The sequence below is a fragment of the Oncorhynchus kisutch genome, linkage group LG17, assembly GCF_002021735.2.
Source record: "Oncorhynchus kisutch isolate 150728-3 linkage group LG17, Okis_V2, whole genome shotgun sequence".
Classification (NCBI taxonomy): domain Eukaryota; kingdom Metazoa; phylum Chordata; class Actinopteri; order Salmoniformes; family Salmonidae; genus Oncorhynchus; species Oncorhynchus kisutch.
The window spans coordinates 39,448,975-39,464,328 of NC_034190.2; the positions used below are offsets into that span (position 1 = coordinate 39,448,975).

At 43.1% G+C, this 15,354-nt stretch overlaps 1 protein-coding gene across 1 annotated transcript in view; it reads right to left on the reverse strand.

Moving 5' to 3' along the window:
• The window catches only part of ints8 (integrator complex subunit 8), a 30,075-nt gene extending 15,317 nt beyond the window's left edge, over positions 1-14,758 (reverse strand). The window contains exons 1-9 of the mRNA XM_020505735.2: positions 14,609-14,758; positions 13,180-13,315; positions 12,850-13,024; positions 12,563-12,703; positions 12,369-12,440; positions 12,208-12,259; positions 11,928-12,110; positions 1,824-1,931; positions 1,500-1,652 (exon numbers count right to left, since the gene is read on the reverse strand). Of these exons, the coding sequence (XP_020361324.1) occupies positions 1,500-1,652; positions 1,824-1,931; positions 11,928-12,110; positions 12,208-12,259; positions 12,369-12,440; positions 12,563-12,703; positions 12,850-13,024; positions 13,180-13,309 (1,014 nt within the window). The 5' untranslated portion in view covers positions 13,310-13,315; positions 14,609-14,758. The remainder of the gene's footprint in view (positions 1-1,499; positions 1,653-1,823; positions 1,932-11,927; positions 12,111-12,207; positions 12,260-12,368; positions 12,441-12,562; positions 12,704-12,849; positions 13,025-13,179; positions 13,316-14,608) is intronic.
• Between the last annotated feature and the right edge of the window lie 596 nt (positions 14,759-15,354).

A 15,354-nucleotide genomic window follows, 5' to 3' on the forward strand; every position in this document is an offset into this window, starting at 1 on the left:
TGTTCCAATGGCACGTTGTGTTAGCTAATCCAAGTGTATCATTTTAAAAGGCTAATTGATCATTAGAAAACCCTTTTGCAATTATGTTAGCACAGTTGAAAACTGTTGATCTGATTAAAGAAGCAATACAACTGGCCTTCTTTGGACTAGTTGAGTATCTGGAGCATCAGCATTTGTGGGTTCGATTACAGGCTCAAAATGGCCACAAACAAAGATCTTTCTTCTGAAACTCATCAGTCTATTCTTGTTCTGAGAAATGAAGGCTATTCCATACGAGAAATTGCCAAGAAACTGAAGATCTCGTACAACGCTGTGTACAACTCCCTTCACAGAACAGCGCAAACTGGCCCTAACCAGAATAGAAAGAGGAGTGGGAGGCCCCAGTGCACAACTGAGCAAGAGGACAAGTACATTAGTGTCTAGTTTGAAAAACAGACACCTCACAAGTCCTCAACTGGCAGCTTTATTAAATAGTACCCGCAAAACACCAATCTCAACATCAACAGTGGAGAGTTGAGGAGTTGTGACGTGTCTGTTTCTCAAACTAGACATTAGAATGTACTTGTCCTCTTGCTCAGTTGTGCACCAGGACCTCCTACTCTTTCTATTCTGGTTAGAGCCAGTTTGCGTTGTTCTGTGAAGGGTCTAAACAATGTTCTGTGTAACGTTTTTTCAAACACCCCTATCAAGATAATTAAGTGTTGAGTACTTACGACGTAAAAAAAACCAAACGATTTTTGCCTTCCTACTTCCCGCTGATATCAATAGATTTCAGAACAAATTTTATAAGAACAATTTTTTTTAAAGTTCTCACATGCGCCGAATACAACAGGTGTAGACATTACCGTGAAATGCTTACTTACAAGCCCATCAATGCAGTTATGAAAATATTTACTAAATAAACTAAAAGTAAATAAAATTACAATAACGAGGTTATGTACAGGGGATACAGGTACCGTCAATAATAAGTCAATAATAGCCTACTCGTGACCCACGGGAAAACAAAGTATGTAATAATTATAATTAAGAGGAAACTTAATATGAAGGTGGGGGTGTCTGGGGGAGACACTTAAGGTCCGTATTGTTATGCCTCTTACTATTAATGACAATGCTATGCGGCTCTGGGTTGGTAGCCTTTGAGAATGACCTTTTAACAGACCGTTTTAATTTGGAAATACTGAAAACTATTAGTCTTTAATCTATTTTGTTTTGTCCTTTTTAATTTGTATGGTGTTTAGTTTGTGACTGTTTCCCCCCCAATGAACTGTACATATTAATATTGTGAAACTGTAATTGTTTCAGACATGCAAGAAAAACAAATAAATAATTGTTCACAAAATTACTGATTGTGTTTGTGTGGCTTTCAGTTCCTTCAATAATGCCTAAACCGCAGGAGAACATTTTTATACCATCATCAGCTGGGCATAGTCTACATTGGTGCTAACTTGTTTTTTTGCTTGTTGCTTTTTTGTTGTTGTTATGTTCTCAAGCTGACTGACCTGGTAGTTGTGAGTTCTGATGAGGCTGTTGATCTGTCCGTAGGGGTTTAGCTGGGTGTCACTGGGGTCCAAGGCTCCAGTCAGGGCCCTGCAGGCGTTCCAGTACCCAGCAAGACGCTTCTCATCCAGGTGAACGTGAAGCGTCAAGTCGAACTGCAATACAAGAACAGCAGAGCTACAATGGTGAACATCATTAACACAAAAAATTCATATCAAATTGAATCAAAGTCAGACCAAATGTATGATATGTTTGAATATATTTTAGTGCTAGAGACCATGAAACTACCAAAGCAAAATATATCTGTCTACAGCTCAATACTGTACCTTCAACAGCAACTCTCGTGTTTGTTGAAAATGCTCTCTAGCCTTCTCATATGCCAGTTGGTCTGAGCAGCCTTGTTGAAAGAAAATACCTCCCAAATCATAATGCACCTGTAGAACACAAGACGTTTTTTTACCAAGAGCTTGAGCTCTGTGAGCCGTTCTCTCTGGCCATACTGCATCCAATAGGATAATCTATTTTTATTTAAACTTTATTTAACTAGGCAAGTTAGTTAAGAACAAATTCTTATTTTCAATGACGGCCTAGGAACAGTGGGTTAACTGCCTGTTCAGGGGCAGGACAGATTTGTACATTGTCAGCTCGGGGATTTGAACTTGCAACCTTCCGGTTACTAGTCCAACGGTCTAACCACTAGGCGACCCTGCCGCCCCATAAGTAGTCTACCTATATAGAACTTCAATAGGACATATATTAAACAATAATTATATACAGTACCAGTCAAAAGTTTGGACACCTACTCATTCCAGGGTTTCTTTATTTTTACTATTTTCTACATTGTAGAATAACAGTGAAGACATCAAAACTATGAAATAACATATGGAATCATGTAGTAACCAAAAAATATTAAACAAATCAAAATATATTATACTTGAGATTCTTTAAAGTAGCCACACTTTGCCTTGATGACAGCTCTGCACACTCTTGGCATTCTGTCAACCAGCTTCATGAGGTAGTCACCTGGAATGCAATGGCGCTGGAGAAGGCTTTGTACGTGTCCCCAACCGATTGTGTTTCTGTTTTGTTTGTTTGCATTGTTCGTAACTTATTTTGAACATAATGTTGCCACTACCGTCTCTTATGACCGAAAATAACTTCTAGAAATCATGACCGCGATTACTCATCACACTGGCAGAATCCTTTTTTTCCTTTAACGAGTCTGACATATCGCTTTCTTGGGAAACAGCACAGATTCCATTGATTTGGGTGAAGAGAAGGTGGAGAAAAAGGGGCCAGAGGGCGGACTGCCTTCTGAGAATTCGTAGGCGATCTAATAAACCTTCACTTACTTCCATTCTGCTAGCAAACGGGCAATCTTTGGAGAATAAAATCGATGACCTACGCGGAAGATTAAACTACCAACGGGACATTTAAAACTAATAGCTTATGCTTCACGGAGTTGTGGCTGAACGACGACACTCAAAATACAGCTGGTTGGTTATACCCTGTACTGGCAGGATAGAACAGCGGTGTCTGGTAAGGGGCAGCAGACTACATATTCTTGTAAATAACAGCTGGTGCATGATATCTAAGGAAGTCTCGAGTTATTGCTCGCCTGAGGTTGAGTATATCATGATAAGCTGTATACCACATCTACCTAGAGAGTTTTCATCTGTATTTTTCAGAGCTGTTTACATACCACCACAGACTGAGGTTGGCACTAAGACAGCATTGAATGAGCTGTATTCTGCCATAAGCAAACAGGAAAATGATCACCCAGAGGTGGCGCTCCTAGTAGCCGGGGACATTAATGCAGGGAAAGTTAAATCTGTTTTACCAAATTTCTATCAGCATGTTAAATGTGCAACCAGATAAAAACAACTCTGGACCACATTTACTCAGAGATGTGTTCGTATGTGAACCACAGTGACCGCACTTACATAACCCAACCAGAAGCCATGGATTACAGGCAACATCCGCACTGAGCTAAAGCTGCCGCTTTCAAGGAGCAGGACCCTAACCCGGAAGCTTAAAAGAAATCCCAATATGCCCTCCGACAAACCACCAAACAGGCAAAGCATCAACACAGGACTAAGATCGAATCGTACTACACTGTCTCTGACGCTAGTCGGATGTGGCAGGGCTTGCAAACCATTACAGACTACAAAAGGGAAGCACAGCTGCCCAGTGACACGAGCCTACCAGATGAGCTAAACAACTTCTATGCTCGCTTCGAGACAAATAACACTGAAACATGCATAAGAGCACAAGTTGTTCAGGAAGATTGTGATCCGCAGTTGATGCGAGTAAGACCTTTAAACAGGTCAACATTCACAAGGCCGTTGGGCCAGACGGATTACCAGGACGTGAACTGCGAGCATGCGCTGACCAACTGGTAAATGTGTTCACTGACATTTTTTACTTGTCCGAGTCTGTAATACAAATATGTTTTAACTTCTTGGATATAGGGGGCGCTCTTTTAATTTATGGATAAAAAAACGTGCCCGTTTTAAGCGCAATATTTTGTCACGAAAAGATGCTCGACTATGCATATAATTGGCAGCTTTGGAAAGAAAACACTGACGTTTACAAAACTGCAAAGATATTATCTGTGAGTGCCACAGAACTCATGCTACAGGCGAAACCAAGATGAAACTTCAACCAGGAAATGGGCAGAATTTTTGAGGCTCTGTTTTCCATTGTCTCCTTATATGGCTGTGAATGCGCCGGGAATGAGCCTGCCCTTTCTATCGTTTCTCCAAGGTGTCTGCAGCATTGTGACGTATTTGTAGGCATATCATTGGAAGATTGGCCATAAGAGACTACATTTACCAGGGGTCCGCCCGGTGTCCTTTGTCTAAATTGGTGCGTAATCTACAAGTTGCATGCAGTCATCCAGTGATTGAGAGGAGAGAGGAGGCTTTCAACGAACGATATATCATGAAGAGATATGTGAAAAACACCTTGAGGATTGATTCTAAACAACGTTTACCATGTTTCAGTCGATATTATGGAGTTAATTTCGAAAAAAGTTTGGCGTTTTGATGACTGATTTTTCAGTTTTCTTTGGTAGCCAAACGTGACGCACCAAACGGAGCGATTTCTCCTAAACAAATAATCTTTCAGGAAAAACTGAGCATTTGCTATCTAACTGAGAGTCTCCTCATTGAAAACATCTGAAGTTCTTCAAAGGTAAATGATTTTATTTGAATGATTTTCTGGTTTTTGTGAAAATGTTGCATGCTGATGCTAACGCTAAATGCTACGCTAGCTGTTACACAAATGCTTGTTTTGCTATGGTTGAGAAGCATATTTTGAAAATCTGAGATGACAGTGTTGTTAACAAAAGAGCTAGCATATTAATTTCATTTCATTTGCGATTTTCATGAATAGTTAACGTTGCGTTATGGTAATGAGCTTGAGGCTGTATTCACGATCCCGAATGGCTCGACGCAAGAAGTTAAGCAGACCACCATAGTGCCTGTGCCCAAGAACACTAAGGTAACCTGCCTAAATGACTACCAACCCGTAGCACTCACGTCTGTAGCCATGAAGAGCTTTGAAAGGCTAGCCATGGCTCAAATCAACACCATTATCCCAGAAACCCTAGACCCACTCCAATTTGCATACCGCCCCAACAGATCTGCAGATTTATTTATTTATTATTTATTTACCTTTATTTAACCAGGTAGGCAAGTTGAGAACAAGTTCTCATTTACAATTGCGACCTGGCCAAGATCAAGCAAAGCAGTTCGACAGATAAAACGACACAGAGTTACACATGGAGTAAAAACAAACATACAGTCAATAATGCAGTATAAACAAGTCTATATACAATGTGAGCAAATGAGGTGAGAAGGGAGGTAAAGGCAAAAAAGGCCATGATGGCAAAGTAAATACAATATAGCAAGTAAAATACTGGAATGGTAGTTTTGCAATGGAAGAATGTGCAAAGTAGAAATAAAAAATAATGGGGTGCAAAGGAGCAAAATAAATAAATAAATTAAAATTAAATACAGTTGGGAAAGAGGTAGTTGTTTGGGCTAAATTATAGGTGGGCTATGTACAGGTGCAGTAATCTGTGAGCTGCTCTGACAGTTGGTGCTTAAAGCTAGTGAGGGAGATAAGTGTTTCCAGTTTCAGAGATTTTTGTAGTTCGTTCCAGTCATTGGCAGCAGAGAACTGGAAGGAGAGGCGGCCAAAGAAAGAATTGGTTTTGGGGGTGACTAGAGAGATATACCTGCTGGAGCGTGTGCTACAGGTGGGAGATGCTATGGTGACCAGCGAGCTGAGATAAGGGGGGACTTTACCTAGCAGGGTCTTGTAGATGACATGGAGCCAGTGGGTTTGGCGACGAGTATGAAGCGAGGGCCAGCCAACGAGAGCGTACAGGTCGCAATGGTGGGTAGTATATGGGGCTTTGGTGATAAAACGGATTGCACTGTGATAGACTGCATCCAATTTGTTGAGTAGGGTATTGGAGGCTATTTTGTAAATGACATCGCCAAAGTCGAGGATTGGTAGGATGGTCAGTTTTACAAGGGTATGTTTGGCAGCATGAGTGAAGGATGCTTTGTTGCGAAATAGGAAGCCAATTCTAGATTTAACTTTGGATTGGAGATGTTTGATATGGGTCTGGAAGGAGAGTTTACAGTCTAACCAGACACCTAAGTATTTGTAGTTGTCCACGTATTCTAAGTCAGAGCCGTCCAGAGTAGTGATGTTGGACAGGCGGGTAGGTGCAGGTAGCGATCGGTTGAAGAGCATGCATTTAGTTTTACTTGTATTTAAGAGCAATTGGAGGCCACGGAAGGAGAGTTGTATGGCATTGAAGCTTGCCTGGAGGGTTGTTAACACAGTGTCCAAAGAAGGGCCGGAAGTATACAGAATGGTGTCGTCTGTGTAGAGGTGGATCAGGGACTCACCAGCAGCAAGAGCGACCTCATTGATGTATACAGAGAAGAGAGTCGGTCCAAGAATTGAACCCTGTGGCACCCCCATAGAGACTGCCAGAGGTCCGGACAGCAGACCCTCCGATTTGACACACTGAACTCTATCAGAGAAGTAGTTGGTGAACCAGGCGAGGCAATCATTTGAGAAACCAAGGCTGTCGAGTCTGCCGATGAGGATATGGTGATTGACAGAGTCGAAAGCCTTGGCCAGATCAATGAATACGGCTGCACAGTAATGTTTCTTATCGATGGCGGTTAAGATATCGTTTAGGACCTTGAGCGTGGCTGAGGTGCACCCATGACCAGCTCTGAAACCGGATTGCATAGCAGAGAAGGTATGGTGAGATTCGAAATGGTCGGTAATCTGTTTGTTGACTTGGCTTTCGAAGACCTTAGAAAGGCACGGTAGGATAGATATAGGTCTGTAGCAGTTTGGGTCAAGAGTGTCCCCCCCTTTGAAGAGGGGGATGACCGCAGCTGCTTTCCAATCTTTGGGAATCTCAGGCGACACGAAAGAGAGGTTGAACAGGCTAGTAATAGGGGTGGCAACAATTTCGGCAGATAATTTTAGAAAGAAAGGGTCCAGATTGTCTAGCCCGGCTGATTTGTAGGGGTCCAGATTTTGCAGCTCTTTCAGAACATCAGCTGAATGGATTTGGGAGAAGGAGAAATGGGGAAGGCTTGGGCGAGTTGCTGTTGGGGGTGCAGTGCTGTTGTCCGGGGTAGGAGTAGCCAGGTGGAAAGCATGGCCAGCCGTAGAAAAATGCTTATTGAAATTCTCAATTATGGTGGATTTATCAGTGGTGACAGTGTTTCCTATCTTCAGTGCAGTGGGCAGCTGGGAGGAGGTGTTCTTATTCTCCATGGACTTTACAGTGTCCCAGAACTTTTTTGAGTTAGTGTTGCAGGAAGCAAATTTCTGCTTGAAAAAGCTAGCCTTGGCTTTTCTAACTGCCTGTGTATAATGATTTCTAGTTCGATGCTAATGCAGAACGCCATAGGATGTTTTTGTGTTGGTTAAGGGCAGTCAGGTCTGGGGAGAACCAAGGGCTATATCTGTTCCTGGTTCTAAATTTCTTAAATGGGGCATGTTTATTTAAGATGGTTAGGAAGGCATTTTTTTAAAATATCCAGGCATCCTCTACTGACGGGATGAGATCAATATCCTTCCAGGATACCCCGGCCAGGTCGATTAGAAAGGCCTGCTCGCAGAAGTGTTTCAGGGAGCGTTTTACAGTGATGAGTGGAGGTCGTTTGACCGCTGACCCATTACAGATGCAGGCAATGAGGCAGTGATCGCTGAGATCTTGGTTGAAGACAGCAGAGGTGTATTTAGAGGGGAAGTTGGTTAGGATGATATCTATGAGGGTGCCCGTGTTTAAGGTTTTGGGGAGGTACCTGGTAGGTTCATTGATTATTTGTGTGAGATTGAGGGCATCAAGTTTAGATTGTAGGATGGCTGGGGTGTTAAGCATGTTCCAGTTTAGGTCGCCTAGCAGCACGAACACTGAAGATAGATGGGGGGCAATCAGTTCACATATGGTGTCCAGAGCACAGCTGGGGGCAGAGGGTGGTCTATAGCAGGCGGCAACGGTGAGAGACTTGTTTTTAGAGAGGTGGATTTTTAAAAGTAGAAGTTCAAATTGTTTGGGTACAGACCTGGATAGTAGGACAGAACTCTGCAGGCTCTCTTTGCAGTAGATTGCAACACCGCCCCCTTTGGCAGTTCTATCTTGTCTGAAAATGTTGTAGTTTGGAATTAAAATGTCTGAGTTTTTGGTGGTCTTCCTAAGCCAGGATTCAGACACAGCTAGAACATCCGGGTTGGCAGAGTGTGCTAAAGCAGTGAATAGAACAAACTTAGGGAGGAGGCTTCTAATGTTAACATGCATGAAACCAAGGCTATTACGGTTACAGAAGTCGTCAAAAGAGAGCGCCTGGGGAATAGGAGTGGAGCTAGGCACTGCAGGGCCTGGATTCACCTCTACATCGCCAGAGGAACATAGGAGGAGTAGAATAAGGGTACGGCTAAAAGCTATGAGAATTGGTCGTCTAGAACGTCTGGAACATAGAGTAAAAGGAGGTTTCTGGGGGCGATAAAATAGCATCAAGGTATAATGTACAGACAAATGTATGGTAGGATGTGAATACAGTGGAGGTAAACCTAGGTATTGAGTGATGAAGAGAGAGATATTGTCTCTAGAAACATCGTTGAAACCAGGAGATGTCATTGCATGTGTGGGTGGTGGAACTAATAGGTTGGATAAGGTATAGTGAGCAGGACTAGAGGCTCTACAGTGAAATAAGCCAATAAACACTAACCAGAACAGAAATGGACAAGACATATTGACATTAAGGAGAGGCATGCTTAGTCGAGTGATCAAAAGGGTCCGGTGAGTGGAGAGGTTGGTTGGTGATTTAGACAGCTAGCCAGGGCATCGGTAGCAAGCTAGCATAGGATGGAGGTCTGTTGTTAGCCACCTCCTGCGCTCCGTCAGTAGATTAGTGGGGTTCCGTGTGGTAGAGGGGATCAATCCAAATCACACAACAACAACAAAAATAAAAACAATAGATATAGTTATAGAGGCCCAAGAAGAAAACATAATAATAATAATAAAAAAATTAATAAAAAAAATTGTCCGATTGTCTATTCAGATAGCAGCCGGTAAGACAGCTAACGGTTAGCAGGCCGCAGATGGGCGTTCAGGTAACGTCGCGACGGAGGAGCCAGCCGAATAACTCCTTCGGGTAGATAACGTCGGCAGTCCAGTTGTGAAGGCCCGGTGGGGCTCCGCGAAGGCAGCAAAACGGGTCCGGATAGGCGACTGCAGCCCAGGTGCGATTGATGGAAGTCAGGAGTGATTGACGGAGCTTGCTAGCTCCGGAACAATTGATGTTTGCTCCGGAATCGACGAAGGCCGATAGTCACACGGATAGCAGCTAGCTAGCTGTGAGATCCGGGCATGAATGTCCAGAGAGCAGTCGAAATCCAGGGACATGGAGAGAAAAATTGGTCCGGAATGCTCCGCTCCGAGCCGCGCTGCGCCGTACAGAACTGGCGATAGACTTTCGAGCCAAAGGATAGCCGATGACCACAAACCGTGGTTAGCTGAACACCAACGACTTGCCAGTAAAGGAGCCAACTAGCTTCTGAACTAGCTTCTGGATTAGCTACTGGCTAGTTTCAGGCCAGCCTCCTGGAGTTTCTGGCTAGCTTCTTGGAGGATTACAGATCTGAGGTAAATAATACTTTTTTATAAATATACATTGGTGAGGCGGGTTGCAGGAGAGTGTTTTGAAGATGAGTTGATGGAAAATAAAAATAAAATGTATGTGAAAAAGTTGTAAATATATATATATACAGGACACGACAAGACGAGGACAAAAGACGTCTGAACTGCTATGCCACCTTGGAGAAGTACCTGATGATGATGATGCAATCTATATTGCACTCCACACTGCCCTTTCCCACCTGGACAAAAGGAACACCTATGTGAGAATGCTATTCATGAACTACAGCTCAGCGTTCAACACCATAGTGCCCTCAAAGCTAAGGACCTTGGGACTAAACATCTCCCTCTGCAACTGGATCCTGGACTTCCGGACCGGCCACCCCCAGGGTGGTAAGGTAACAACACATCCGCCATGCTGATCCTCAAAACAGGGGCACCTCAGGGGTGCATGCTCAGTCCCCTCCTGTACTCCCTGTTCACGCATGACTGCACGGCAGGCACGACTCCAACACCATAATTAAGACAGCCTATAGGGAGGAGGTCAAAGACCTGGCCATGTGGTGCCAGAACAACAACCACCCCCTCAACGTGATCAAGACAAAGGAGATGACTGTGGAGTACAGAAAAAGAGGACCGAGCACACTCACATTCTCATCGACGGGGCTGCAGTGGAGCAGGTTGAGAGCTTCAAGTTCGTTGGCGTCCACATCACCAACAAACTAACATGGTCCAAGCACATCAAGACAGTCGTGAAGAGGTCACAACAAAACCTATTCCAGGAGACTGAAAAGATTTGGCATGGGTCCTAAAAAGGTTCTACAGCTGCACCATTGAGAGAAACCTGACTGGTTGCATCACTGCCTAGGATGGCAACTGCTCGGCCTCTGATCGCAAGGCACTACAGAGGGTAGTGCGAACAGCCCAGTACATCACTGGGGCCAAGCTTCCTGCCATCCAGGACCTCTATTCCAGGCAGTGTCAGAGGAAGGCCCTAAAAATGGTCAATGACTCCAGCCACCCTTGTCATGGACCTAGTATTTGAGGCTTCTAAACAGCTTCTACCCCTTCTAAGCCATAAGACTCCTGAACATCTAATCAAGTCACTATCCAGACAATTTGCATCCCCCCTCCCCTATTTTACAATGCTGCTACTCTCTGTTTTTACCATCTATGCATAGTCACTTTAATAACTCTACCTACATATACATAATACCTCAACTAACTGGTGCCTCTGCACCGGTATCCCCCTGTATATAGTCTCGCTAGTGTTATTTTTACTGCTGAAAGACATGAAGGTCAGTCAATCAGGAAAATGTCAAGAAGTTTCCTCAAGTGCATTTGCAAAAACCATCAAGAGCTATGATCAAACGGTCTCTCATGAGGACCACCACAGGAAAGGAAGACCCAGAGTTACCTCTGCTGCAGAGTTCATTAGAGTTACCAACCTCAGAGATTGCAGCCCAAAAAAATGCTTCACAGAGTTCAAGTAACATACACATCAACTGTTCAGAGGAGACTGCGTGAATCAGGCCTTCATGGTCAAATTGCTGCAAAGAAACCACTACTAAAGGACACCAATAAGAAGAAGAGACTTGTTTGGGCCAAAAAAACAGGATAAATGGACATCAGACTGGTGGAAAGTCCAAAGTTGAGATTTTTGGTTCCAACTGCTGTGTATTTGTACGACGCAGAGTAGGTGAATGGATGATCTCTGCATGTGTGGTTCCCACTATGAAGCATGGAGGAGGAAGTGTGATGGTGCTTTGCTGGTGACATTGTCTGTGATTTATTTAGAATTAAAAGGCACACTTAACCAGCATGGCTACCACAGCATTCTGCAGCGATACACTATCCCATCTAGTTTGCGACTATCATTTGTTTTTCAACAGGAAAATTACCCAACACCTCCAGGCTGTGTAAGGGCTATTCAACCAAAAGGGAGAGTGATGGAGAACTGCGTCAGATGATATGGCCTCCACAATCACATGACCTCAACCCAAATGAGATGGTTTGGGATGAGTTGGACTGCAGGGTGAAGGAAAAGCAGCCAACAAGTGCTCAGCATATGTAGGAACTCCTTCAAGACTGTTGGAAAAGCATTCCAGGTGAAGCTGGTTGAGAGAATGCCAAGTGTGTGCAAAGCTGTCATCAAGGCCTTGAAGAATCTCAAATATAAGAAAAACCCTTTAGGCTGGTACTGTATATAATATGTTAATTTAATAGTCTCTGTGAGTCTACCTACCTGACAGTGCAGCTCATCAGCACTGATCCTAAGGCCTGCTGTGGAGGACTCTGTTTCTCCGTTAGCAGTACTGGGGTCGGCAGCCAGCAGGTCCAGAGTCCTCAGGGTGTGGATGTAGAAGTCCTTCTTCAGACCAAGAGATCCCTCCAACACCATGATAGAGTCCGCTGCCTGCTCTTTCAGCTGCAATAGGAGACAGTGACACAGCACCATGTAATCCCTCATGTTTTAAAATGGTGTTCCGTTGTCTAATATGTCCTGAGGAAAATACCAGACTCACCACGCTCAGGATATTTTCAGTCAACTCTTTCTCCTGCTGCACAACATTCAACCTATAGACAACATGGAAAAGGAATGTAATGCTGTACTGATAAAAATCCTGTCATACCTACAGCAATACCAATTTAGTTCTGAAAGCAGAAGGAGAACCAAAGAGCCTACATGTTCATCTGATGAGGCCCGGGTTTTGTCTGTTTTTCTGGAAAACTACTTAACACAATGGTTCGTATGGCCCTTTGAGAGACAAAATATGGATAAAATTATTAGAACTGACAGAATCATGTCAACCTGGTGGTCTATTATACAGTACAATCCATCCTCCTCTGCAGAAAGTTCTCCCCAGTGCCCATTCTCACCAGCGGTTGTAGATGATGACAGCCATGGCAGTGGTGGGAGGCAAGGTGGACAGATCCAGGTCAACATGTTTCACTCCAGGTGGAACCTTACTCACACACAGTAGCTCATTCAGCAGCATGTTCAACACAGGAATAGTCAAGCTGGAGAGAAAAAGGATGTGTCAATTCAATGAAACACGTACTTAAAAACAAACAAAAACCACACTACTATTCTAGCTTCAGGGTAATGGAATAACAACAAATTCTCAAATAAAAAGAGTCACTGTAAACATTTCTACATCACTCACCCTTTCTCCAATACATCTAGATCCCACTTCAAGTGTGCTGCTACTTTAAGAGCCAACAGCTTCAGAGTGCGGTTCCTGCGGTTGTCTGCAGGAGGCTGGACTTGGTTCTGCTCATTCACAGAGGGCTTGGCCGCTTGTTCAAGGAACTGGATGACAAGCTGCACTGGAACAGGATCTGAAGGAAGGAAACATATATACGTTTTCAATCAAACAAACCAGTCGAGTTTGAGTCCACTCATGTCTAAGTTCAATCACTGCTACAAATATGCTTATGCCAATCAGATCAGGACCAATATTCAGAGAGGATTCTCTTTCTTTCGCTCAGCAGACCTGGATGGGACTTCTGGAGGTGGTTCTCCAGCAGCATCTCATCCAGGAGAAACTCGAACCAGGAGGTCTGAGGAGGAGTGCTCGGCCGGCTGCCGCTCACAGCCACACGGTCTACCGCCTCTGCACTCATCTCCACCTGTCAGTGTTACACAGTCTTGGTTACACTTAGGCTATTCATAGACGGCAATAATATTCACGAAGGCATCTTCCATCAAGGCGGGAGGATCTTTATAAGGTTAGGGTTCCCACACAGCCATATTTCCACGTTACAATGCTTGTTCACGGAAGACAGAGGCGATCGACCACCTGTACTAATTATCTAGCGGGCTCCGAAAACCTGTGTAATGGAAGGATGCCAGAAAAGTGTTGTAACTAAAAAATATATACTGTCGGCTGCAACTGTTAAACTGGTTCCAAAAGTGTACAGTAACTGTATGTTTTGCATTTGTGAAATTATTTTTACGTGATGTGAAAGTAGGGGATTTTATGTTTCCAAAACCATATCGCAAGAGAGTCTAACATTTCTAAATGTTAAAACAGAGAGTGTCTGGATTGTAGTCCCCGTGGTCCCAGCGGTGGGCAATACTTACATCTGAGAACCCTAGGGATAAGATAGAATGCTTCCTTGGTTTCTGGAGAGCAAGGTTACATGATGCTTACATTTACATTTTTAAGAAGCTAACAATGCTTGTTAGAAATTTCACCACAAAGCACTGAAAGAAATCCTCGATAAGCAACAAGAAATTGCAATTTCATATTGAATTGAAATTACCTAATCTCCTAAATTATAATGGAATTGATCCCAATTTAAAATAAATTCACTGGTTTGCCAGAAATAGTAGTTCCCTTTTGATCCCAACCGGGACTTCGGAAGTGCAGGGAATTCGAAAGTTTTGCAACCTGAATCCTGTAGCTCTGACACGTTCGTTCACTACACCCTGGACCAGATACTTAACACAGCCACAGTCATAAACCCCGCCTATTTCTACAATTTATCTTAAAATCAGATTTTAAACCCAGCGACAATATAACCTTACACCCAACCTCAAATTAAAAACAAATGTTTGTTTTCTGAAATATTTACGATATAGCCAAATTGATTGTGGCTGTGCTATCTAGTGGAAACACTGGACCCAGAGCTAACAACTCTGCAAGCTCACTTCTCCAAAACGCTAACTAGCAGCTAAGTAACCAAATTTCCTATGGATATTAAATAGTACATCCAAAACCAGTCTAACTTAAGTTATACAAATATCAAAATCCTAAAGAAACTAAGCTAAAGAGAAAAACATCTGATGAGGTTCACAATCAAGCAAACAAAAGTTAGCTGGCTAGCTATCTAAACTAATGTTAACAACTAGCGGGTGATGCTAGCTAGGTGGGTCTCCCTAATATTATCAAGCTGGCAAATGTAAATGCATGAGTTTACCTTTTTTGAGTTTGCAATTCTAAAAATATTCAGAAAGGTTTAATGTTTTGACAACTAACGTTAGCTAGCTTACTCCAAGATGTTTCTAATGATTTGATTTGCTCAATAAACATTTCTGACGTCATATCCGGATCCGCTCCAATCATGAACGTGGTTATCCTGCACCCTTTTTGCGCATCGTGCACTTGCATTTGTACTTTATATGACAGTCTTCACAAATAGTAGATGTTTGCCTAATCTTCCTATTCATCTACCTATTTGTTAGTTTAAAAAAAGATGGAAACAAATAACAAGCTATTACATAACTTCCATGGACAGTTTGGATTAACTTTATTATGCCAGTAACATATTTTCTTCAATTCAAATTACTACAACCAAAAACAATTTCCCAGCAGACTGATGAATAGTCTGACATGTGTTTGACAAGTCTAATCCAATACCTCCAGTGGTGGACCACTGATGTTACTTTTGTGGCTCTTATACAGATTTACATAATGCTGTGGTCCATATGACTGAAAATGTAATTCCTCCATCTGTGGGTTCATCATACACTACATTACCAAAAGTATGTGGACACCTACTCGTCAAACATCTCATTCCAAAATCATGGGCATTAATATGGAGTTGGTCCCCCCTTTCTGCTATAACAGCCTCCACTCTTCATGGAGAGCTTCCCACTAGATGTTGGAACATTGTTGAGGGGACTTGCTTCTATTCAGCCACAAGCGCAATAGTGAGGTCGGGCA